At 44.7% G+C, this 26,602-nt stretch overlaps 1 protein-coding gene across 2 annotated transcripts in view; it reads left to right on the top strand.

Annotated features, from left to right (window-relative positions):
* The window catches only part of Ptprg (protein tyrosine phosphatase receptor type G), a 703,035-nt gene that overhangs the window by 488,147 nt on the left and 188,286 nt on the right, over positions 1–26,602 (top strand). For both annotated transcript variants that reach the window (XM_015993986.3, XM_006975079.4), the window contains exon 5: positions 4,035–4,130. In XM_015993986.3, the coding sequence (XP_015849472.1) occupies positions 4,035–4,130 (96 nt within the window). The remainder of the gene's footprint in view (positions 1–4,034; positions 4,131–26,602) is intronic.

Raw genomic sequence — 26,602 nt, 5'->3', positions numbered from 1 at the left:
TCTGCCTGCCTCTGCCTTCTGAGTGTTGGAATTAAAGGCGTGAGCCACCACTGCCAAACGTGATGTTTTCTACTTTTATTTAGTACATTTGGGAAAAAGTGAGTTCCTGAGTCTTTAAACCACTCTTCCCACCAAAAAAAACCAGTATGTGCTAGAATAGAATGGCTTTTGGGGGAGGGGGCAGGGATGGATAAAGTGTAAGTTGCAGCCAAACCAGTGTGCCTGATCAGAAGGAGGTAGTTAAAAATAAGCAAGGAAAATGACAGGAGCATGGCTTCATGACGGGGCAGTCCTTCTGAAGGGTCCCCTGCTGGGCGAAGCTGGGGCAGTTTGAACTTCAAGATGATAATGTTAGGAATCAGTATCATCATGGACTGAATAAAGTACAAACCAAAACAAGTCTGTACACACAAGCACATGAATGAATAAATCTGGAGAAGGGAAAGATATTCCTTGTGTGAGACTGTTCATTCAGGAATACAGAAAAAACAGAGTTAGAAAATCATTAATGAATGTTAAAACTAGTACGTGAAAGGTGAACCAGGGTAGGAATGTTGTTTCACACTGTCTCCCTACAAAGATCTTTTCATTTCCAAAGGAAATGAAAACTAAAGTGGAGAAGATTGTCCAGAGTCACCCGTGAAATGACTGAGATCAACCATGCCGGGTTCCCTCCGACCCGGTGCCTTGAGGAAAGACAGCAGTGTTGCACGAATATGCCACCTGGATGTGCCCTTGGGAAACTGTGACAAGACGGACCACAGTTTTCCATAGAGTTGTCCTCGGGGCATCTCATTCTCAGAGTCAGGAACGCCAAGGATTTGTTCCAGATGGCAGTGGGAACAGACAGCGCAGATGTGGTCACTGAGTACAGAGTTTAATCTTAGATTGCATCCTGCACCCAGAACTGTAAGATGATCTGTAATGGGCTTTTACTGGGCACTTACTAAATTTGATAGTGAACCAAGAATTGGATAATCGGATCACATCAAAGTACAATTTCCTTATTGTAACAATTATACCGCTATCATGTAAGAGGATATCCTTGTTCTTAGAAGTTACACACTTAGGCATTCAGCACATGGGGCACACTATCTCCCTCATCCTCCCAAGTGACTGAGGGAAGACAAGGGTGTGGTGGCAGTGGGATGTCTACAGAGAGAGTACAGGGCCAGTGGGACAAAATGTAAACTCTTGGTGGATACCGCACAGTTAGACATCCCTGTCACTGGACTTTCCAGGTTTTTCCCTTAGCTCATGCACAGCTTGTATCCTATTCCTTATAGAAGGATTTACTGTATAGCAAATGTCCCTTGGATCTATGTAAAGTCTATGGTGGGTGTTTCTTTTTCTGTTGTTGTTGGTTTTGTTTTGTTTGTTTCAGTCAAGATTTTTCTATATATCCCCCTGCCTCAGCCACCCAAATACAAGGATTATAGGCATACATCACCCCCCTCCCCCATGGTTTGGGTGTGGCTTTTGAGAATAAATGTAGAAATTGGCAATTCTAGGGGATCTGACATTGAAATGATTTAGCAGGCAAAGCTAAATCAGAGGGACTCGATATAGGTCAAAACCAGGGTCATGGTGACTGAATTAACCAAAAAGGTTTGCCAGATATATCTTTGTAAAATTGATTTCCAGTCTCTACCCTATTTGTTTCTTATCAACACCAAATTGCTAGAGTTCAGTTAACCCAGCAAAACTTTATCCCTTTATTTACTTTCTTATCTTTAGATAGCTTCAGATGTTAAGATAACTTCAAAGCAGTAGCAAGGGAAACTGATGTGTCCAACCTGCCCTAGTGGTTTCTTTCTGAGACATTGTATTATCCAGGTGGGTGGAGCCTCCACCTAAATATGTCTTCCAAAAATGCATTTCCTTCCTAAGCTATATGTCAAAGTGCCCTTGAAGAGGTCTTAACGTAGTTTGTGTCCCAGGCTACTCAGGTGGTGCATTGAACAATACTGCTCTGCTCAGGGGCTGAAGCATAAGCTTTCTGGAACCCCTACTTTGAGAGTCTGGTAGAGCTTTTTTCCTCAGTTTAGTGGCATTGAACCTGAAGCCACTGACCCAGTATTAAATGATTTTAATCAGCACCTTGCAGAGTGGGTTTTTCTTAGTGTAAATTCATGTCTAAAGCTGTCCAGACCACCAGTATTGGTAAGAACTCAAGGTCTTAAGAAAATGAATTTGCTTTAAGAGAAAAATATCACAAAAGAATCTACCTCTTTCCCCCATCTACATAGATTCCTGAATTTCCCTGGAAAGTGATTTGTTAGAGCAGGCTTCATCTCCCCTCAGAAATGCTTATCACCCTTGCCTTAGCATCTCAGTTCATTTTGTCATGCAGATGCCATTCACCTTCGCCTTATGTGGAGTCACCTTGAGTTCACTTAGTCTGCTGGGAATTAATTGTTTGGTGTGGAATCTCCAAGCTCCCAGCTGGGAGATGACCATCATCTCCCTTGCAAACCATTTTAGCACACCATTTAGGAACTGGGGGGTGCAGTGGTAGAGAAAGACGAGATCTGCCATAGGAGGTCTGATTTTTTTTTTTTTTTTTTTGAAGGAGCAGGGTTTCCTGGGAGACTGAGTCCAACGCCATTCATATTACTTTTAGTTTTTTAATTTTTATTATATGTGTATGTGTGTTTTGCCTGCATGTGTATCTATGTACGACTTGTGTCGCTGGTGCCCAAGGAGGCCAGAAGAGGGCGTCAGATCTAGAGTTAGAGGTGGTTGTAAGCCACCATGTGGATCCTGGGAATAATCCCTGTTTCCTCTAGAAGAGCAGCCAGTAAGTACTCTTAACCACTGAGCCGTCTCTCCAGCCCTCTTCCTAGGATTTTTAAGAACTCTGCTGGTGTTAGCCTGTGTTGTTGTTGGATGGAGTGCTGCTGGGATCCGAGCATGGCTCACTAACACTACTCATGGGCTTCCTCTTCACAACCATTCTGCCACATAGAAGTGCTTGACTCTCTATGTCGGGAAGCTGCTGTGGAGAACATTGCCTTCCACAGGGTCTCCTAGACAAGGAGCCAGGCATGCTGGAGTAAGAATGCATGTAGTCAGCTGGGCAGTGATGGCGCACGCCTTTAATCCCAGCACTCAGAAGGCAGAGGCAGGCAGATCTTAGTGAGTTCCAGGCCAGCCTGGTGTACAAAGCAAGTTCCCAAACAGCCTGGGCTACACAGAGAAAACCCATCTCAAAAAACCAAAACCCTAAACAAACAAACAACAGCAAAAAGTAGTCCCTTTTGTCATACACTTGTATGCTCAATCTTTTAAGATTAAGTTGATGTGTCTGGATTTTGTTTTTTGAATAAGAAACTCTAGCTAAATACAAGAGAAGGTACTTATGATTGGGGTGGGGGCACCCCGAGTCCAGTCCTCATGTGGTGTTCAGCCTGAAGCTACTGGGAAGGCATTTCCTGAAGTGCTGTTTCCTTGCCTTTAGCTTCCGTCTTCATGGTTTTTGAAGCAGGCAGTGACATAATGTGTCGAATAGCTCTTATGTACACGGTCAACTATAAGACACTGTTTCAGTGTTTCTATCATTCATGTTTTTCTTTGTGAAATCTCCCATATCACACTTCAGGTGTTTCCCACAATCTCCTGAGATATGGGTTACAATTCTCAGTATTTGTGTCCAAGTCAATTATCGTGTTGACGATTTCACACACTGGCTACCCCTCATGGGCTTAGCTTCCTACTTGAATGTGCTGAACTGTGTGCAAGCCCTTTGGGAAGGTTTTGTCATGAGTCAGGGAATGGCAATGAGAAGGCATCAGTAGTAGTGTGCATTCTGGGCAGCACAGATGCAGTCATGTGGGAAGCTGTGTTGCATTCTGGAGTGTGAGTGAAATGGCATGTTATGTGGGATGTGCTTGCACAGGCTTCAGCAGAGGAAAACTATGTAAGAATAAATGGGCTGTGGTCTTAATCTTAGGAAACACAGGTCCATTGTGCTATTCTCTGCTTTTCCATAGGTTTGAAGTTTCTTTCTAATACAATTTTTAACTATTTTACAGATGCAGATTTTCTTTTACAATCCAGACGACTTTGACAGCTTCCAAACGGCAATTTCTGAGAACAGAATAATTGGAGCCATGGCCATATTTTTTCAAGTAAGTTAACGGTGGCTGAAATACTTCAACCAGAGACTTCTTTTTTTTTCCTTTAATTTGCCGAATTGTTCCATGTTTAATGAATACATCTGTTTTCTAGCTCACACCTGTCTAAATGAAAGATATTTCATATTGTCTAATGTGTGATTTAAAATGTAAATAAGTATGTTTAGAAACATAATGAAAATTTTTGCATGAATTATTCTGATTTTATTGCTACTTGACTGGTGCGCAGATTGAAGAACACATTTATCATCTAACTTACTTTGTGGCTGCCTCGTCTTCAACAGGCTTCTTCAGCATATTAAGAGGCAGATGAAAAAGAGGTGGTTTTCTTTCAAGCAACTTTGAAATTTGACATTACCTGAAGAAGCATTAATAAGTAGCAGCAGCCATTTGTTAGAAAAGACCCTCTTCCTTCCATCCCCAGGTCCCCATGGCAACTCATCTTTGTCGAGACTCCTTCCAAGTTGGTTCACTTAGGAATCTCCATTCTACATCTCGGGTTTGGTTTGAGATAGCGTCTCACATTATAATCCATACTAGCCTGGAACTCACAGTAATCCTCCTGCCTTAGCTTCCCTGTGCTGGGCCTACAGGCGTTGGCCACTAGCCTCTGCTCTGTCTCTCTCCTTTCACATATTTATACTGATGACTGTTCACAGCTCCTAGATCAGGTTTCAGTGTAAGGTGGACACCCTTCATCCTGCTACAGATGATGCTTCTCAGATGCCTGTTCTCTCTCTCTCTCTCTCTCTCTCTCTCTCTGTGTGTGTGTGTGTGTGTGTGTGTGCGTGCGCGCGCGCGCGCACATATGCTTATGTCCATGTATGTATGCTCATGTAGCATGTGTTTGTTATCTGAGGGCAACTTTGAGTATCATTCTTCAGGTACCTTCCATTTTTGCTTGAAACAGGGTCTCTTGTTGGCTTGAAACGTTGTCCAATGGTCAGGCTCTCTGGACAGCGTTTTTCCGGGGCCCCTCCCGTTTTCACCACTCATCTCACAACGCCCAGCTTTTTATGTGGGGATCAAACCCAGTTCCTTCTGCTTATGAGGCAAACCTTGTCAACTGAGTCATCTCTCTGTTCCATGCTCAGGCTTTTGAAGAAATCCATTCACAGTGAAGTAGTATGTCCTTAGGAAACATAGCTGTTGTTTAGTGTGGAATGTTACCTAAGCAGTACAGATGTGGTTTGCCTTTCAGTCTTCAAAATTGTCTAACACCACTACATGCAAGTGTTCCTTTTCCTCAGAGGTCAGGGTTGGCAGGGCGTGCTCGTTTGATAACTCAGAGGGACTGATAGCCCTCTCCAGAATAGGTCTGCCACACCTGTCTCTGTGAGCAGGCTGCTTTGCCATGGAGAAGGAACATTCTTGTTTGGAGTAAGTTCATTCCACTGTCCCTTCAAGTGGGGAACGTATGATTGACAAACCTTTCCGTTTTCCTTTTGTATAATATTTATGGACCTGCCAGGGGCCCAGAAGGGACACTGCCAGTGGCGCAGGAATGAATCTAGATGTGGGAGTCCCTGTGGAAGTCAGAAGAAAGGGCCTCTGGAACTTGAGTTCCAGTTGTAATCTGCCTGATGTGGGTGCTGGGAACGGAATCCATGGCTTCTGCAAGGAAAGAAACCAGGTTTAATCACTGACCCTCTCTCTAGCCCCTGGCATCAGTTTTCAAATGCAGAGTACTGTTTCACTAGGCCATGAAACTAGTTCAAGGATTTCTGGCAGCATTTTATATATAATGAGACAGAATAAGCTAAAATTGAAAAAAAAAAAACAAACCTAAAAAACTGGAATGTAGCATGCATAGCGACTTTTTCTTAGAATGTCCTTAGTTATTTATGCATAAAAATATAATCTAGACGTGCTGGGTTAAGCTGTAAGGAGTATTATTTACCATAGTCGGGGTCAAGTACTGTGGAGATCTGTGTTTATAATGCATATTGCTGTCCTCCATTGGGCCTCAGGACCTCTCCTTTCCTTGACTGCATTCATTCACCAAAGTAGGGCACAGTGTTTGCAGAGCTTTGCACTAGGGTAGGAATCACTTGTTTTTGAGCCCCACTTCCGCCTCACAGTTGAGTGACAGTGATGCAGTTGCCTTCCTAGGCCAGCACTGTGAACAGGGACAACACATCACAGCCACAGTCACTGGGTTGGCTCCTCACCCGGAGGCGGCACTAGACCAAGGGAAACATATGCATCTAACCTGTGGGGTTCTGTGGGCTGGAGACCCTCGTGATATCATGTGTCTTCATCGTGAGCAGAGGGATCTGCTCTGCTGGGTTCTTTCTGGACCCCTCCCTGCTCCTGAAGTGACCAGATTGCAGTTGGCAACACTGACATCTCACTCTGAAGCATTTCCACCTAGCTGTTAATCCAGTTTTCTGACCTTCTTGCATGCTGCTTTTTATGTAGCTGGCTGTCAGTTTCCCACCTTCCTCCATAGCCACTGTGAGCAGCCCGGCCCTGCTCTGTGGGGTACTGTTTGTGTAGGAGAAGATAGTTAGGAAGACTTTTTTTGAGTATTGGAAGGATGCATGCTTCACCAAAATGTTTGAATTCTTTTTCTTTTCTTTTTGATTCCTCCACAAACACTTGTTAAATATAGGACCAATTAGAGTCTTGGGCAGGCAAACCACTAAAATACTTGACTGTGAAATCTAGGTTTTGAGATTTTGAAATGTTTCTAGGACACAGCTCTTATTTCATGTATGGAAAAGTTGAATGTATTATTTCACTAGTTGGTACTTTTCCAAGTTTTGGCCTGCTGTCCTAGAGACAAAAACTACAGGGCAGATGATAAAAGGGACAGTACTGTGGACACGGCTGTGCTGAGTGGTCTTGGCTCCTCTGTGTCGGGCCACCTGTGTACGGAGACATTGGAGTTGAACTTTGCCATGCAATAGAAGAAAAAGGTAGTGTTGTTATTGTTTTCAGTCTGGTTTGGTTTTCTTTTTTGAATCTCCTTATAAGAATGAGTTTGAGGGATGGAAAGAAGGCCCAGTGGTGAAGAGTGGGTACTGGCTAGTGTTGCTGAGGACCTGAGTTCAGTTCCCATATCAGGTGGCTCACACCTGCCTATAACTCCAGCTCCAGGGGATCTGATCACCTCTCTTGGCCTCTGTAGAGCCCTGCACTCAGGTGTCCATACACACAAACACACATATATACACATAATTTAAAACAATAATAACAAAAAATCCTTCTTAAAAAGAAGAATAAATTTGTACATTTTTATTTGTCTTAAGCTGCTGATGTGGCTTAGTGGGTAAAGGTCTTTGCTATGAGTATTAGATGGCCTTAGTTCCATCCTGGTAGAAGGAGAGACTTGTTCTCTGACATTCACAGCATGCAGTGACACACTTGTATCCCCCTGCCCCACCCACATCGTGTACACACACACACACACACACACCTGAGTAGAGAAACACCTCCTTCTCACCTTGTCTTCATCTACTGCTGTTTGATAATCCAGAGTGATCCGGTACAAGCTGCAAGGCTGAGTTCTGAGTAGATATTCAGGTCCAAAGGAAACTATACTTTGCCAAATTCTGGAGATTAGATAAAAGCCAATATTCTTTAGGAATTTATGAAGCTGGTTGCCCTTGACCAAAAGGAGCCATTTCCCTTATCACTGGAGAAGAGACAAATGGCTACCTGTGGTGCCTATTAGCATATCAAAGCACATGCTGGCTTCTGGGCTCCCTCAGTATCACCAGTACCTGTTAAACACTCCAGAGTCCCGCTTCCTAGCTCTCCTCACCTCCACCCCTACCCTAAACATTCCCCAGCTACTCCTTCTCCTTATAACCCTGGTATTCCAGCCATGCTCTCTCCTTTGCCCACAGTCTCTTGTCCCCACCCCAGCTCCTTTCCCCCTCCGTTCTCCATCTCTCTATGTCCCCCTCCACCCCTCCACCCCCACTCTGCTCCTGCTTCTCTACAGGGCCAGGGTCAGCCTGCTGGTCATTGTCAGTCTACTATTTTCTTTCTCTGCTCTGGACTCACCTAGATGCCTCTGGCTGTTCTCTCGCTCTCTCCCTCTCCCCCCGGCCCCCTACAATGGAAACCTCCCCCTTAACCGTACCATGGAGAGTCATGCCATCCATTTATGCTTAGATGTGGGCCCTCCTGTTTAACTCTGCACACAGATCTGTTGTTCTGAGCAATTCTGGTGCTTTCTCTGCCTTTGCGATGGTTAGACCTGTAAGGTTCATAATGTTGCCAGAGTGTTGTATTCAGCACAGGCCCAGCAGGTAGACCAAGGACTCTTGTTTTGGCTTAAATGTAGTGTCATTGACCTGGCATTATTACAGATCTTAGACATGATTTGTTGAACTTGTAAAGTTTTTAGAATGGTGGGTATGGAAGGTTTTGCATAAAATATCTTGATACTCTACCAGTCATCAAGACGAGAAGTGTCTGACCTTCTGCCTTGGGGGGATGAGCCTTCCCGCTATAACATGGTGTTTTTGACATGCAGATGTTCTCATGTTTACATGCTCCTAATGTCTCTGTGTGGGACATAGACTGCAGGAACTTTGAGTGGCAGCTGGCATCTTTTGGTAACAGGTCAACTTGAGAGTCAGTCTTAGTGCTGAACAGTGGCAAGGCAGGCCTTCTGCAAGTGTTTCCTGGGAACCCACATAAGGGCAGAAGAAGCACTTCCATGTCCAGGAAATAGAGTTACATCAGCCACAAGTGACTGTAATGCTGCTCCACAAAGCTGAGAGTCACTGTCTGTACAGGCCCTGGCAATCTGATAGTAATATATCCAGATTACACCCCATGTGCTCTAAGTCATACAGGTCACATTTGGGCTCACAGTCCTGGGGAGAAAAAAAAGATAAGTAAGAGTAAAGTTTCATTTTAAAGGACTTAAAAAAAAAAAAAGAGATAAATTGAAATAAACACTTGGCTAAGGATAAAAGAATTTGTTGTTAAACCATTCCAAAGAATAAATAATTAGTGTAAGTACAAAAATTAAAATAATTATCTTGTTTTTTAGAGTAGAACTTTGAATATTGTCTATTGTTAACCTTGTTTGAATGCTGATAAAAATGTAAAATGTTCTGAAAACTATTAAAGTAGTCTTCTAAGCCGTTCTCTTATTGTAATGCCTTCCATGGGTTATCTGGTTAAACAAGTAAGAATAGACTCATGCTTACATGGGCTAGAATCCGGAGAATAATTGGGCAATTAGTGGAAGGATATTTTGCTTTAAAAAATAATACACTAGAAGATTTAATTGGCTTCACCTGAAGTTCTGAGAGGAGGGTATCTAGAATTCAGGATAACCATGCTTTGTGTAGGGTTGTCTTGGATCACAGCCACTAACTTAGGTCCACTCTGGTTTCTCACTTACAGCTGCTTCTTCAGCAGTAGTCATCCCATACTTTCCTGTTTCCCACCAGGACTAAGGTGATAGTTTTTAGCCATGTGACCATCTAAAGCATTTCAGTCTGCTGAACAGAAGCTTGCTGCCACTGTCTTAGGGATTTGCTTTCTTCTGCTTTCCCACAGAACACCTGAAGACTGTTGACTTCATTGATTTTATTTTGGTGAAATGTCCCGGTCATATCTATCACATCCACTGTCTTACATGTGCTTGTCAGAGGTTTCCTTCATTTGTCATTGAGTCCAGGCAATTTTAGGTTGTAAATGCTTGAGGCTTTAAGGGCCAACTAGAGTTAGACACTTTTTTCTTCTATTTCAGTCTCTGGATAGGGTCTCTTTGAAATCTGTTCTGAATGCAAAGATATAAAATGGTTCTCATGTCAGGAAAGACACAGCCAATTAGTATCTTTCTAAGAAGTAAATATGTTATGTTGTACTTGTATATAAATAAGCATTCTTTTGAAGTATTTCTCATTTTTTAACATTTATTTTAAACCTTTAAATTTATGTGTATACCATGTTGATAAAAGAATCTGCGGAGGCTAAAAGAGGTTATTGGAACTCTCTGACACACACACACACACACACACACACACACACACACACACACACACACACACACACATATACAGGGGCAGGGGGGAGGAGAAGAGCGCCAGCCTGAGTTAGAGCTGGGTGTGAGCTGCCTGGTGTGGACAGGTGCCATTTCTTTGGAAGAACTTGAGTCCTCTGGAAGAGCAAGTGCTGTTCCCTGCTGAGCTGTCCCTCCAGCCCCCCTGAAGTATTCTTTTTGACAGCCCATCATCAAGAACTCTTAGTGTACTTTCTCCACTTCATCTTAGCAGTTCTGCTCTGGACGGTCCCACACCCTCCCATTTCTGTTTGTTCCGCCGGATTTGACTACACTCATTTGGGTTTTCCTGAGGCCTGTGGTGTCCCTTTACCCCTCTTCCTTTCCGCCCTTACTTCACAGTTGAAAAAGAACATCAGAATTCAAATGTCTCACGAGTTGCTAACCTATTCTTTATATCATGTCGGCACCACAGACTGCTTAATTATTTTTCTCCATCTGGAGAGGCTTAGTAATTAAATGAAATGGCAGCACCTGGGATTATTTATAGACATGGAGAAGGCAGGAGAAGTTCTTGGTGACTCATCCATCCAGGGCTGGCTCCAAAGCCTTTTCCTCCACCTCCCCGCCTTCACCTTCCGCTCCCCCACCCATCAGAGGCAGATATGGCTTGTCCTTCTTTTGACCTGCTGTGGCCCCTAGCCTTCCATCTTGTGCAGAAACTGTTATTTTGCTTGCTTCCTCTGCCCTCTGTGCCATGAGCTCATTGTGGGTCACGGGGTCTGTTCATCATTGCATCTTTTGTATGTGGCTGGCTTTGTAACTTGCTTGTGCAAATACTTAATTGACCATAACATTGAGATTCTTGGAGGTTGATTGTGGTGGAATATCCTGATGGCTTGTCAGTGAGCAAGTATTGGAAATTTTCCCTGGGAGGTGTGGTTCCTGGAAGAGTGGAGTGTGACCTCTCTGAAGCTGAGGCCCATGGCTGCTTTTCTTTCTGTTTCTAATGATCCATCTCTCCCAAACCCTCATACCAGTGCTCTGCCTCAGTTGCTGTTCATCAAATAAGTGTTCAATAGGATTCAATTAGAGGAAATCAGCAGAGCTTTCCCACACCATCTGTGAATTGTACTTTGGGAAAAGCATTGTCCAAATGACTCTTTGTGTGTCACCCATAAAAATACTGGTTATATCAAAAGTGCATGACCCTTGAGATAGTCAGACCTTGATTGTGAGTGAGTGATGTGAGTCTCGTGACTCGCTTTAACTGATGATCCCCCCCCCAGGGTGTCACAGGACCACCTAACAGTATTATAGGGACGCATTTCTATATTTGTGTCTGCAATCCTGAAAATCAACAAGCCTTAAAACTCTTTACTACTGAATTCAGAGACCCAAAGGGAATTTTAGTGCCAAGGCTGTATGAGCTGCATGTATCTGTGCCTAAGAATTATTCTGTAATGCTTCCTATGAAAGCGCTTTCATCTTTGTCAACAACGGGTGCAGACTGTGCTTTGAGTGGCTTTGCCGACTGCTGGCCTACTGCTGGCCTGCTCCGCCACTGCCGCCTCTGGGTTGTCTGCTCTCTGAGGGCCTGTGGTCCTGATGGTTGGTTCTGTGTTAGTGCATTTGGCCTTTTTGGTTTTTCCTGCTGGTGTTGTTACTTACGTCTGTTTTTCTCCGCCAGCTTTCCCCTTCTTCAATCATGTACTCATTTGCTGACTTACTCATTCACCCTGTAGTGTTTATCCACGACAGCTTTACTGTGCCAGGCCCTAGGAAATTTTCAAACCTGACATTGTATCCTGCCATGTAATCAGGAGCAGTAGCTTCTAGAGAGGATGGCCCTTGAATCCAGTCTTCAGAAGTGACTGCCTTCTGTCCTGAGGATGAGGGAAGTCGGACCGTGTCCAGGAGATAAAATACCAAGGGAAATGATATCTTTCATGTAATTTCACAGTGATAAATATTTCATTTGAAGAGCATGTAGTTTGCAGTTGTGAATTTTGGAATCGTCCTTTCTCTGTTTTTCTTTCCTTCCACTCTTTTTTTTTTTTTTTTTTTTTTTTTTTGGTTTTTCAAGACAGGGTTTCTCTGTGTAGCTTTGCGCCTTTCCTGGAACTCACTTGGTAGACCAGGCTGGCCTCGAACTCACAGAGATCCGCCTGCCTCTGCCTCCCAAGTGCTGGGATTAAAGGCGTGCGCCACCACCGCCCGGCTTCCTTCCACTCTTTTTAAAACCAACTACCAATACTAAAGCATAAATCATGCTTTTGTTCATGGTGACCTCAATAGGTATTTTTAAAAATCACATTTCCAAGGAATTTTTTCTGCCTGTTTTGGTTGTTGCTGTTGTTAACAATAAATTATTTATCACGCTAGCTCCTAATTTTTTACCCCCACTAGTTCTCTGAAGTAGGGGCAAGGGTAGGAATCAGTAATTGTACTCAACTGCCAAAATTTCCCCCACCATTTTTCTTTTTATTACGTTTGTTTTTTTGTTTGGTGTGGGGGGGTGAGGATGGGAGGAAGGGAGATGACATGGGTGTGGAGGTCAGAGGGCAGCTTTCAGCGCGCAGATATCTCCTCCCACTATGAGCCTTGGTCTCAGAAGTCAAACTCCGGACATCAAGATTGCAGCATGTGCCTCTGCCTGCTGGGCAGTTTCCCTGTCCCCCACCCCCAGGTATTTTAACTCCCCCAGAATAGTTTTTGTGTCTGAAAACATGCACTTGTGCTGAAGAACCTCACTCTTAGATTGCTTTTCAGCATAATCACAGTAGACCAATGTGATCTTTCTGTCCTGCTCTCGAGTTGCTGCTGTTTGCCTGACACCCTTCCCACATTTCCGCATCCATACTTTTCTCCTGTCCTAAGTTCAGTTCTTTCACTACATTACCTAGAAATGGAATTTCAGAATGTTTGGGGTTGATTAAAAATTCTTTTTTTTAATACACACACACAAATTAGAATACATATGTTCCAATTAAGCTATTTTAACAGTTAATTGATTTCATAGAACTTACATCAAGTGAAAGCCAGAGTCATTCTTAATATTCCAATGCAATTTCAGAGCTGATCTGTGGATGTACAACACGGGATTTATAGCCTTATCAGGTGTTTTCAGCACATTGCCTGTCTGCAAATAGCCCGTTCCCTCCTAGTGGATGTTACAGAAGACTATTTAATTATTGGCAAAGCATTACATAATTAAGAGACTTGAGTTCTTTGAATGTGACCATGTGAAAATCTATTTTAATTAAATCATTGCACTTCAAGGACGGTTACCAAGTACTTCGCTTTTGCACATTAAGTGGTAGTTTAGAATTGCTGAAGCCATTTATTCTGATACATATCAGAGACTCTTCTGTCTTAGACCTGGAGATCCTAGTCACTCCATAGTGGCTTGCTCCACTCCCAAATAACTGACTGACTTTCCCAAATAGCTTGGCTTTCTGACAGGTGGAGTGAGTGGCATTGTCTCCTATAACCCAGAATGTTCTAAGCCAGGAATTTGAGTTTTATGTCTCAGTCCTGTTTTTTCTTAGACCTTCTGGAGTATGTTTGTGTAGGGTGCCTTCATTGATCAGATTTCCACACACATGGAACTTTACATTCCAAGCTTAGAGGCCAGTGGTAACTCCCCCTCCCACACACACACAGACTAGTTCAAAAGCTGCTCCTGCAAAGTACTAAATACTACTAGCCAGCTAGCAATGGAGAAGATTCACTCCATAAGATACCAAAGACAGAGCGCCTGCTACACAGAATTTTACTTTTCTTCTCTGAAACTTTTCCAGATATTATTTCTTTGCAAATGTGGAAACTAAGGCGTTGCTTTTACCAATGTAAATTATGGCAAAATTAGATCAATCGGGCTGGAGAGATGACAGGGCAGTTCAAAGAGTTGGCTGTGCTGTTAGAGGACTGAGGTTCAATTCCCGGTACCCATATGGCAGCTCACAACTGTGGAGCCAGCATTCCTGTGGATGAAGTCTGTCTGCACTGTTTGTACTCTCTGTCAGGCTTCACATTGCAGAGGTAGAGAGAGGTGTATCTGTCGTCAGTCCATCATGCTCACGCTGTGCAAGCCTTCAAGGCCTCTCCGCACTGTGCAGATACCTGCATAGTTACTTTCTCCTACCTTTACGTTGTGATCTGGTTCTTTTGTCCTTAGTTGAAGCCTCTGATCCTAAATTCCCTCACCCTTTGTGTGCATATCATTGTCTGATGATTCTGATGGCAGGCTTTTTCTTTAGTTTTCTTCCTCCTTTCAAAGCTCTATAGAAATATGAAATGTGCAGTATGGTTGAACAGGGAGAAGATGTCATTGGTCATTCAGGAACTTCCTTTAAGGACACCAGGATGGGGAGTGTATGGGGAATTTTGCTCCCCAGGGGACATGAGGTCCTCTCCGAAGATGCCATCACTTGTGGCACCTGAGGCACAGGTAGTGTTGGCATCCAGTGGCATCTATTGGTTAATTGGTTAGAAATCCTGGATGCAGGGAAGATCCTTCAATGCACAGGGAATTCCATGAACAAGGCCAGATTGTCCATGCTGTTTCAGGTTGGGAAATTCTACTAAGTGACTGAGAATTCTAGAGTTTGATTTCAAAAACGTGCCCAGCTCGAGGAAGGCTGATGATATTATGATTCAGTGGCTGATGATGTCAGGATACAGGTTGATAGAATTCAATAGCAATCCCAGGCCCAACACTCCCAATCCTTGCTAATGTGATATTGTCTATCTGAGATTCCAACATAAAGTACAGCAACAGTTAACAGGCAAGACATCTGCTATAGTTCTAAGTATTACGGCCTTCTCAAGAGCTCCTGTGGGTATCTCTTCCCAGGCGGCAATGTTAGGAACAAGCACCAATTTAATAGCACACTCACTCAGATAGGGAAAAGTAAACAGAGCTAAGAGTACATGCAGGTTCCTTTGAACTTAAAAATCAGTAAGTACCATCTGAAACCTCAAAGAAGATAGTGTGGGTTGGGAAGAGGCTTGGTGGATAAAGTGTTTCTCTCACATGCTTGAGGATCAGAGTTTAGATCTCTGAACCCATGTGAGAGCAGACGGGGCACAGTGGCTGCCTGTACTCCCAGCACGCCTGAGGCAAAGACAGAGGACCCCCAGGCAAGGCGGCAAGCTAGACTAGCTGCAGTGGCTCTCTGTATTCAGCAAGAGACCAGTCCTCCAGAAATGAACTGGAGAGCAGTCACGAAGGATGCTCTGACCTCTCTCTCTCTCTCTCTCTCTCTCTCTCTCTCTCTCTCTCTCTCTCTCTCTCTCTCTCTGTCTCTCTCTCTCTGCCTCTCTCTCTGCCTCTCTCTGTCTCTCTCTGTCTCTCTCTGTCTCTCTCTCTCTCTCTCTCTCTCACACACACACACACACACACACACACATTGAGCGAGTGAGTGAGCAAACAGTAGAAAATGAGCATCTCTTTTGTGAGAGTTGTGAGAATGTCAAGTCAGTCTCCCTTCCCATAGCAGCCAAGGGTTGCCCTGGGGCAGGGTTTTTTGTTGCTCTTTCTCTTTCTTCCTTTCTTTTTCTTTTCTTTTCTTTGTTTTTTTTCTTTTCTTTCTTTCTTTCTTTTTTTTTTTTTTTTTGGAACAGGATCTCACTATGTAGCTCTGGCACTCCTGGACCTGGCTTTGTAAACCAGGCTGGCCTCGAACTCAGAACTCACAGAAATTTGCCTGACTCTGCCTCCTGAGTGCTGGGACTAAAGGCCTCTACCACCAAAGCCAGCACCCAGGGCAGGCTTTTAACTCTTGAGGGATTTGTTTCCTTTTGTAGATGTAGAAAAAAAGGCATGTGGCTTATTTCGATGTAAATTATGCCACAGTTACACAGACTAGTACATTGTAGAGCTAACATTTTGGTGAATACAGTCTGTCTAAATTCTTTGTAGAAAACAGAATCAGAAAGTAGAGTTTTCTGCTGAAGCGGGCAGAGGAAGAGAAATGTCTACCTTCGGTCATTGTTACCTCCTCATCTCTCCCCTCCTTTGCTCTCCCTCTGCCCTCCTCCCTACTTTATTTATCTAGTTCAAAAATCATAAAATTAAGTATTTCACTTTTAAAATCTTCTCCACCACCTGGCCCTTTGCGTGTTTGGGCAGAAACGTTGACTCTCCTTGGTTCTGATGCTACGGTCCACACTGCTCAGAAAGAAATGCAAAGATGGCCCTGGTTCTGTAGAGTTTCCACTGACACTACCTCATGTTCTCAGTTTGGAGACCAATGTATCGGTTGTCTGAATCCAGACATAACCCAAGGTTTTTGTTTCAATCTGCTCTGCATAATGTCAATCTCTCAGTGCCCCTGTAATTCACACTCCCAAAGCAGATGCCAGCAGCACACCTGGATTGTATTTTAAGATGGACCAGTTCACACAGACATTTTCTAGTTTAGTAGAAATCCATTCAGCTGTCTTTTACATAATATGATAACAAACAAGGGAGAAAATGTTTAGTGTTTTTGAAAATTAAAAAAAAATATATTGAGCCTAGTTGTATCCACGTCCCCTGCTCCTTCTGGCCTCCCTTTTCCTACCTTCTCCTCCTATAAGCCCACTTTGTTCCCTAGACAATTACATTTAATCCCTACACACATGATTTTGCATGACTGCATAAAATCCAGGAACCACAAATTGAAATAAAAAATATGTTTGTCTTTGGAGGCCATTTCAGTTGCTTCATGCGATTATCTCCAGTTGTGTGGCTTTTCTGCAAATTCCAACTTCGTTCTGCTTTGCAGATGGAAACAGTTCTATTGTACATATAAGCTGCGTTTTCCTTACCTGTTCTATTCTGGGACTCGTAGGTTGAGTCTGTGACTTAGCCATGCAGTAAACATTGCCCATGGGTCTTGTCTGTTTTGTGGTGCTGTAACCAAATACCCAATACTAGGAAATACGTAAAGACAAGGAGTTTCTTTGTCTGATGATTCTATTGATTGCACAGTCCAAGGAAGGAGGAACCGGTGTCTTGGGTCAGAGTGTGGCAAATGGCATCAGACGAACGGAGAGAGTTGTGTCAGGAACACTGAGGGAGAAAGCTGATGTGGTCAGAGAGTGAGGAGGAGAGGCTCACCCTTTTTATGAATAACCTATTCTGTGGAAACTCTTCCACTCCCATGATTCCAGCCTTTTCCCCTTCCTGTGCAGATAGATGCTCACACTCAGTCACCTCCTGCAGACTCCGCCTCTTACGGGCTCTGCTGTGTCTCAGTGAAGTGACATCAGGGCCGAGCTTCCTGCCTGCGTACTTCTGCAGCATAAACCATACCAAACTACAGCACTGCGGGAGCCTTTCTGTGGTTTTCCTCATCTTTCTTCTTTCTTTATAACCCTTGATCTTGGCCACAGTGATTTTCCAACTGTGGTGTTTTTCAAGATGCAGCTCTTGTTTGTGAGGTATTAGGAGGCAGTAGGGAGGGCCTCCACCTTACAAATACTGTATTCTTCCAGGCATTTAACCTGCTGTAGTAAGCATCTAGACGGGACAGTGTAGTAAGCATGGTGTTAAGAGTTCACTGTATTTCTTTGTTATTACTACAGTTGTCTTTAGAAAATGGCTAGCATCAAATCCCCCATTTTGAGTTTTGTGGATGCTGTAAAGCATAGCTCTGCATTGACTTTCCTGGATATATTTGTACATCAGGCTCTCTTTTTCTTAACTCATACGTTCTTGGAAGAAGTAAATACTGAGTTACATGATATTTGTGCTTAAACACAAATTCCATAAATTCCTAGTTAGCTGTATATAGTACAAAAGTACAGTAGTGTGGACTTGAGACATGTGTAGCCCAGGGTCCAGTGGGGGTTTCCATGAGCCACGCCCCCTCCACCACACCCCCTCCAGTCTTCAGCACTGAAGTCCCGCCTTCTTAAAGAATCAAAATAATAGAACTAATGAAATTAGATCTTGCTTATTTGGAATTGTCCAAAGTTTTAGTAAGCAAAGCCTTGCTTTGCGTTGTAAGAATACATTAATTAAGCACCCAGTACTGTGAATAAAATTGCAATTGAAAGGGTGGTTTGGTTTCTATATCAACTGGACATTGCCAGCCATTTATTTAGTATTTTTCTAGTCTTGCTCCTTTGGTTGTAACAAAGGTTCCTTATGTGACCACATAAGCAGGCTTAGTGGAGGTCACTCTTAAAGTAACGCTGAAGCCCAGCACCCTGTGGTTGTCCTGCCCTGTGTGTCTTGACATGGCAGTATTTTCATCTGAAATAAGTCTTAAAACATATCTTTTTATTTTTCTCTCATATACTACATCCCAAACCCAGTTTCCCCTCTCTCCACACCTCTCCGTCCCTCCCTCAACTTCCACTCTCCTCCAGATTAACTCCTCCTCTTTAAAAAAAAAAAAAAAAAAAGAGCTGGCCTCTTAGGAATTTCCACCGGGCATGGCCTAACAAGATTCAGTGAGACTGGGCACAAACCCTCATATCAGGGCTGGGTGTGGCAACCCAGTAGGAGGAAAAGAGTCCCAAGTGGAGCCAAAAGAGTCAGAGAGAACTCCACTCCCAATGTTGGGAGTCCCACAAGAACACCAAGCTGTACACAACCATGTGTGTATGCAGAGGACCTGGCTCGGACTCTACAGGCTCTGTGGTTACTGGGTCAGTCTCTGGGCCCCTGTGAGTCCTGCTTAGTTGGTTCTGTGGGCCATGTCCTTGTACCCTCTGGCTCCTTCAATCCTTCATCGACCTCTTCTGCAGGATTCCCTGATCTCTGCCTAATGTTTGTCTGTGGGTCTCTGCATCTGCTCCCATCAGTTGCTGGATGAAGCCTCTCTGATGATGATTATGCTAGGCACTGGTCTATGAGTGATCTGAGCAGATCTTCATTAGCAGTCATTTCCTTGACTTTTTTTTTTGTTTTTGCCACTTGTGTTTGGTTCTATCCTGGGGTCTCTGGGATGTCCTGCCTCTGGTTCCTGGCCATCCAGGCAGTGTCAAATGTGGGCTCCCTCTCGTGGCCTGGGCCTCAAATTAAACCATCATGGGATGGGTACTCAACTCCCACAAGTTCTGAGCCACCATTGTCCCAGCATGTCTTGCAGGCGGGGCAGAGGTCTTACGGCTGGGTTGACGTCCCGGTCCCACTGCTAGGAGCCTTGCCTGGTTATAGAAGATGGCCAGGTGGGGCTCAAATCCCATGGAGACTTTGCCAGAGTCACCTTGGTGGATTCCAGGGAGTTTACACTGCCCTTGGTGAAGCAAGTCTTGATTGCAGGTGTTTGATCATTCATTTCTGGGGACTCGCTGATGCTTCTGGGTGGGGTTCCGCTCAGCTTTGTGAGCTGTTCACTCCAGCAGTCTGGCATCTCTAAAACCCTTCTACTGAGCCTAAGGGGTGTCCATGAATTATTTCTAATTAAGGCATTTTTCAAAAGGTTGCTCTATTTTCTGAATTTTATAGGCAAACCATGTCCTGGTTTCACTAAAAATGATCTGACAGGTAAAATCCTAAGCCTTTTGGAAAGAGACTTTTACTGTCTGATTCTCATTCACTGTGAATAATGCTGGTGATAGTAGCAGTTGGGATATGGATGAACCCTGCTTGTTCCATCCACCACGCATCCCATACAATACAACAATGCTCTGAATTGCCCACTAAGAAGATCCTGCCTCCAGAACCCTCGTAAATGCTAAAAGCTCCTTTTCCTATGAAATCAGTGTCTAAGGATTTGGAATAAGATATTATGTGCTAAAATTCTAAATGTCCATTTATTGTCATATTCCTGTAGTGGGTTGGTCCTTCAATTTTTTTGTCTACACAATGGAAATAACACTTTCTGATTGATTTGTTGTAAATTTTACATGAGATCATGTTTAAAAATTATTGTGGAGAAGTCTTTGAAGCTCTTCATAGAAATCTCAAAATAATAATAGTTTTGTATCTAATATTTATTTCCAGTATGTGTGGATAGCAGAACAAAGATGATTGCATGTTATAAAAACAAATAATAAGGGTCAAAATAATAATAGTTTTGATGATTATTTGTAATGATTAGAGGTGAAATGCCACAATAACAGGGACACATTAAATCGTTCCTTTCTGAAGTTACTCTGAGAACACACACAGTGATGGAGACACATTGCCTCATTCGTGACTACACAGTGTACCCTCCCAGCCTTCTTGAATTTGGCAGAAGATACTCTCGTCTGACTGCCTTGGCTGTGAGTCAAGGTCTTAAGGAGTTGCTATTGGTGCTGTAACTCAGTAATTCAAGAGGAGTTAACTAAATTCAAATTTCCTCAAGGAGCATCTCCATGTCTCTTTTACTGCTATAAAGAGGGGCTAATGTAATTGTCACACACTTAGGGTGGTGAAGTAAGTAGTTACTGACTCAATCAGCCAGTTGGCTATAGAGAGACAAGGAGCACAGATTCCTGGATATGGGGAGGACCACTGGATATGGGGAGGATCATTGGAAGCCAAAAGTTCCCATTGGCTGTCTCCCATACCCAAGGGATTCCTTATTTCTTAGCAGTGAGTTTCCACCTTGTGTTAAGGCCACAGAGCAAATCTGTATTTTATGCTCTTATCAGTGCTGGGAATACAACACAGCCTCTTCTGTGAGATGGTTGGTCATAGGCAATGCAGCAGTAGGTGTGAGCACTTGGAAGTGTTAAATACTGTGCAGGGGTATTGCTGCCTCTGCTAATGATGTGTGTCCTTAGTCTCTGTGTGGATCCAGGGTGGGTGTGGGAACTGTGATTCCGTTCTGTATTGACATGCACACCTTTGTGTGGGTCCTTTCTCTTGCCTTTGCTTATTCCCTTTGTAGAACTGTAAGGTCACTACAGTGTGCCATATGCAGTGACCCATATGGGTATTAAAGAATTGGCTTAAGATGGTCCCTGTTTGGGGCTGGAGAGATGGCACAGCGGTTAAGAGCATTGGCTGTTCTTCCAGAGGTTTTGAGTTCAAGGACCTTGTTCATTTGCTGCCAATATTCTCAATCACAGAGCCACTGAGGTGAAATTAGGGTGATTACTAACAGTAAGTTCTAGAAATTCCACCTGGCTTCTTTCTATCTCAGTGTACTTGTCTTGAAAATGGGACAGTTCATTCTTGGAAAGTTGCTTTAAAGTTTGTATTAGGTCTTGCAGAAAAATGAACATGTACTGGAATGTCGTAGGTCTTCAGTAAATATCAGCTTTCACTACAGTGTAAATAGCAGCACTTATCATCATGTGTGCCATGGGAGAGGTGTGGGCTTGGGTTGTGTGAGAGAGGAAGGCGCTCTTTGCCTTGCCTAGTGATCTTGTGTTCTTCCAAGTTCCTTGGACTGACGAGGGAGAGAACAGTTGTCCTCACCAGTGGCTGCATGCTGGGATCATGGAGCAGAGTCTAGATGACAGTGATGCTGGAATCCCATCCCAGTATTTAAATGTACAGCTGGCCCTCCATGCTACTCTGTGGTGCATACGAACTAACTGTGCATTTAGTCCAACCACAGATCTAATTCTAAAAATGTTTAAAGTCACATCTGTTCTGAACATGAGGACTTTTTAAAATCATTACTCCCTGAGCTGAGTATGACAACTATGTATACAGAATTTCAGTAGTGTTATATGTGATATATGAGTCAGAGGTGACTGAAAATAGGTACAATATTTCATAGATCATAGGCAGCCTGCACATTTCATATATGGAACTGGTGCGTATGGATTTTGCCATCTTTAGATAGTCTCAGTGGCCCACAGACATGGAGGGGTGGCAATAACTGGTCCAGAACATGGCTTGAGCATGGCTGTATTTATTCATTTCCTGCATAATTTCAAAGTGCAGTGCAGTTGAGAGTCGCAGGCCCATGCCCGTCAAGTGGGCTCTCTTGGGGTTCTTTCATTGCCCTCTACCCCTCCTGTCTCTGCCCGACCTTCCTCGGGGTTGCTGTTTTCTTAGTGTATTCTCAAGTCTTGAGATGCCGATAGCCCCCCTCTAATCTCAGAATAGAGTGACATCACCTTTTTGTCTCCCCGAGGGGCCCCCAAGTCTTCTGCACATTGGATGTTCTTCTCATTTTGACCTGCAGTCAGGAAACCCTGTGTTAGGAAGTGTCCTTGTCTGTGGGTGACCTTCTTCCTGCTCTGAGCTAGAACCAAGTCAGACTTGAGAGTCACTTGCAGATCTAGGGCCAATTAGAGGCCAGGATGGGACTCGGGGCAAGTCCCATTTGTCCCATTAGGCCAAACAAGTGTGAGGACCAAGGACTTGGTCTTGGGTCTGCATAACACGGGAGCAAGGCCACCCCACCTCAGGCTTGGGTGTGGCCCAGAGAACTAGAGGCCACTCCAGAGGAAAGGGAAGGATCTGTTGGCCTTTGAGTCACCCAGTACTAAGTGGACGTAGGGGCCTATGAAGAGAACTGGGAGAGGGAGGAAAAGTGTGAGTAAGACTTCTAAATTCTCAGAATAAATTAGTGTGGGGACCACTTCCCACTTCTTAAATCCCAGGCAGTATCAAATGTGGACAGAAGGACAAACTCCTTCCTCCTCCTCCTCCTCCTCCTCCTCCTCCTCCTCCTCTCCCTCTTCCTCCTCCGCCTCTTCCCCTCCTCTTCTTTCTTACTCATCCTTTTCCTCTTCCTTCTCCTTTTCTTCTTCCTCCTACTCTTCTTACTGCCCATCCCTGCCCAGCTCCTCCCCTTCCCTGCCAGGAAACGGAGATATCAGAGATGTTCCATGGGCCTCAAAACTGGACAAGGGTCAGATCCAAACCGGGTCTTTCTTACTCTGCAGGGACTTGCTCTCCTCCCAGTCTCAACATTATTCCGCATCTTGGTTTGCCTGCCCCCTTTCTCCCTAGTGTGGCCTGCTTGTGCTAGGGCTAACACTCCCCACACACTTCTCGTTCCACCTTCGGTGAGCACCCTGGTGCTCTTACCTAGTACCTAAGGACTAGGCTGCTAGGGGCACAAGGGGTCTTGCATTCATGAATGGCTCCTACCAGTGCTTGCTCCTGAGATGCCGGTGGTGCTAAGGCTATGAGTCACTTGGCTTTCCCTGGGCCTTCATGTGATTTCAGTTAGCTGCCTATGGGACATCACTCTAATTTGGCTTTGGCCAGACAGTCTTGCTGGTTCAGCAGAGGATGCTGGAGATATCCCAGACACCTGTGGCACAGGCTGAAGAGCTTGGTGCCTAAAGCTAAGTCCCTCAGTGTCCTCACCAAGGCCACCTGGGCCCAGTGCTAAGAATTTACTTCTGCACCAAGCCAAGAAGAATGATAGTCTTATGCCACGTGGGGCCTCTGCAGTAACCACGTGTAGCGGGTGGCCTCTTAGTGCTGCAGCAACTTCTGGGGAATGCTGAAGTGGCTCTGCCCACGTCAGGTGAGATTGGTATCCCTAGGGAACCTTTTGGACATGTCAGAGAAGGAAGGCCGGGGCCTGTCACAGGCCGAGCAAAATCGTTTAACTTGGGTGCCTTTATCTCCCTAGTTCCAATACAGCCGTCCCTGGCTTTGCGTGTGATGAGTTGTTGCAGTGTTTTCCCATCAGGCAAATGTAGTATCAGGCCAGACATCCAGCAGAGAGCTGTGCCTTCAACTACATCCTTGGTATAAAAGTTTCATTTAAAAGCACATGGGTCATAAAGCAAAGTGCGAAGATGACTTACCATCAGCAGTTGCTCGCCAGCAGTCTTGCTGTCAAAGGGGACCCTGTTACACAGAGCTGTCGTTTGGAGGACACATGTGTCCCTTGTGTGGCCTTTAGTGAGGTGAAGGAAGAATGCCTAGAAGGAGATTTGTGTGATGTGGTATGGCTGAGGCCTCAAGGGGAGGCACAAAGCAGGCCTTGGATTCACACCAATGCAGGGGATCGTGTGTTGGCCTGCCTTTTCAAGTATGGAGCCTAATTGAGCCTCTTTTGGTATCCAGCCACCAAATATTCCTTGAGGCCAAAAGAATGCCTCTGTGGGACCTAGAATCTGCTCTAGAAAGACATAATGGATGTAACTTTACGGCCATCACAGTCTACTGGAGGAATGGGCACTAAAGGAACAAATGTGGTGGTGGAGGCCAGGAGGAAGGAAGCTCAGATGGTGATGGAGGCCAGGAGGAAGCTCAGATAGTGATGGAGGCCAGGAGGAAGGAAGCTCAGATGGTGATGGAGGCCAGGAGGAAGCTCAGATAGTGATGGAGGCCAGGAGGAAGCTGAGTTAGTGATGGAGGCCAGGAGGAAGGTGAGTTAGTGATGGAGGCCAGGAGGAAGCTGAGTTAGTGATGGAGGCCAGGAGGAAGCTGAGTTAGTGATGGAGGCCAGGAGGAAGGTGAGTTAGTGATGGAGGCCAGGAGGAAGCTCAGATGGTGATGGAGGCCAGGAGGAAGCTGAGTTAGTGATGGAGGCCAGGAGGAAGCTGAGTTAGTGATGGAGGCCAGGAGGAAGGTGAGTTAGTGATGGAGGCCAGGAGGAAGCTCAGATGGTGATGGAGGCCAGGAGAAAGCTCAGATATAGTGATGGAGGCCTGGAAGAAGCTGAGTTAGTGATGGAGGCCAGGAGGAAGGTGAGTTAGTGATGGAGGCCAGGAGGAAGCTCAGATGGTGATGGAGGCCAGGAGGAATGTCAGTTAGTGAAGTGTTTCATGGACAAGCATGAAGACTGGGATTCAATTCCAGAATGTATGTGAAAACCTGGAGCACAGGAACTCACACTTGTAAACCCCAAGCTCAGGAGACAGAGGTGGCAAGTCCCTTGGGTTTGCTGGCTATTCTATTTGAAGAGCTTCAGTCCTTCCTATCTCTAAAAGCAAGGTGGACAGTACCTAAGAAATAAAACCCCGAGGAAGGACACTGTAGGTTGACCTCTGGCCTCCATGTGTATAGCACTGGCATGAGCATACATACACACCCCCACACAGATGAATATTGCACACACACATGTAGCAATGGTTCTCTATTAAACTTGAATTAGGTCTAGGGAAGGAAGGAGTTACTCGTGCTTTGAGAGCCTGTGATATCAACAGGCCTGGTTTGGCAACAGGAGACACTGTCTTGAAGACCACAGGACTGAGCTAAGGTCCTCTGAAAGGCAAGTGTTTCAAACTGAGTGTTGTGGGATTGTCCCTCAAAGGGAACAGCACACTGATGGCCTGTCAGAAGAACTGTGGGCCACTGGGGGCTGAGAAGAACCACAGGTGCTGGAAGCAATCCTGGCCTTGCTGGAGTCTTGACATTCAAAAAGCCTTGAAAGCGACCAATTCCCGACATTTCTGGGGGAGTCCTGTCAAGAAGCAGAGTGGCTAATCTGGGTAACATTTTAAGCAAGCTTAGGTGAGTGCACCCTCTGCAGCGAGGCAAGGGGTAGTGCACTGAAGTGGTTTGGCTATAAAGGAAAGGAATGGTGGTGGCTGGAACCTTGGGGAAAACAATCTCTTTCTATTACCAAGATTGTAAGGATTTTATGTTCTTATGCAGGAGAAAGGAAATTGGTTTCCGGTTCTGGGAGCCTCTATTTGAAGCAACTTGGTGACTAATGAAAATAGCACCTCTAGAGTAGGGAGGAGAGTTGGGGGGGTGGGGCTGTGGAAGCACCCTTACTTTTGTTGTTCAGATTCTTCCAACGTTCCAAGCTCGCTTCTTCCGGCCGCTTTCCGCATTTGAGGATCACTCTTGTTGTATCTGTTTCTGTCCTGTGTAGCATGAATCTTAAAATGATCTTATTAATAAGATCAAGCCTGAGCCAGGTGTTGGGGTGAATACTGGAAGATCAGAGAAGCAGAACAAGCCACAGCTTCCTCACCTCGCCAGTTCCTCAGCTGATCCTGTTTCCTCAGACTGGAGGCCTCTGAGTCCTCATCCAGAATGAATCTCAGCTGAACTGTGCTGCTCCAAAGCCTAAAAGTTTAACCAGCCTAGTTCCTGGTTTTCATGCCTTATATATCTTTCTGCGTTCTGCCCTCACTCCCTGGGATTAAAGGCTCACTTCCTGGGATTAAAGGTGTGTGTCACCATGCCTGGCTGTTTCCAATGTGGCCTTGAACTCACAGAGATCCAGACAGATTTCTGCCTCTGGAATGCTAGGATTAAAGGCGTGTGCTACCACTGCCTAACCCCTATGTTTAATATTGTGGCTGTTCTCGTCTCTGACCCCAGATAAGTTTATTAGCGTGCACAATATTTTGGGGAACACAATACCACCACAGGCCTGTCTGTGCATCACGTGACTGCAGTGAGCAAGCCTCCTCTCTCTTGAGGCTCTGTTGTTATTGGGAGTGAACCTGAGAGGACAGTGATGGTCACTTTGTGTGTGTCACGTGCTGTGTTGTCAGATACAACTGGCCACTTCCAGTGTGTAAGTTAGTCTTGCACCTGGCTTACTAAACCTGTGAACGCATGATTGAACTCTGGGGAGATTTCATTAGTACATTTGTACAAGATAATCTGTAGGTGTCTCATGTAAAAAATACTGTCCCTACTCACAGTAACGTATTATCTCTCCACCCTTGTGTGAGG

Source organism: Peromyscus maniculatus, chromosome 9 (genome assembly GCF_049852395.1).
Source record: "Peromyscus maniculatus bairdii isolate BWxNUB_F1_BW_parent chromosome 9, HU_Pman_BW_mat_3.1, whole genome shotgun sequence".
In the NCBI taxonomy this organism is placed as follows: Eukaryota; Metazoa; Chordata; class Mammalia; order Rodentia; family Cricetidae; genus Peromyscus; species Peromyscus maniculatus.
The sequence above is the reverse complement of the archived record's forward strand: the minus strand, read 5'-3'. Positions and strand labels throughout refer to the sequence as shown.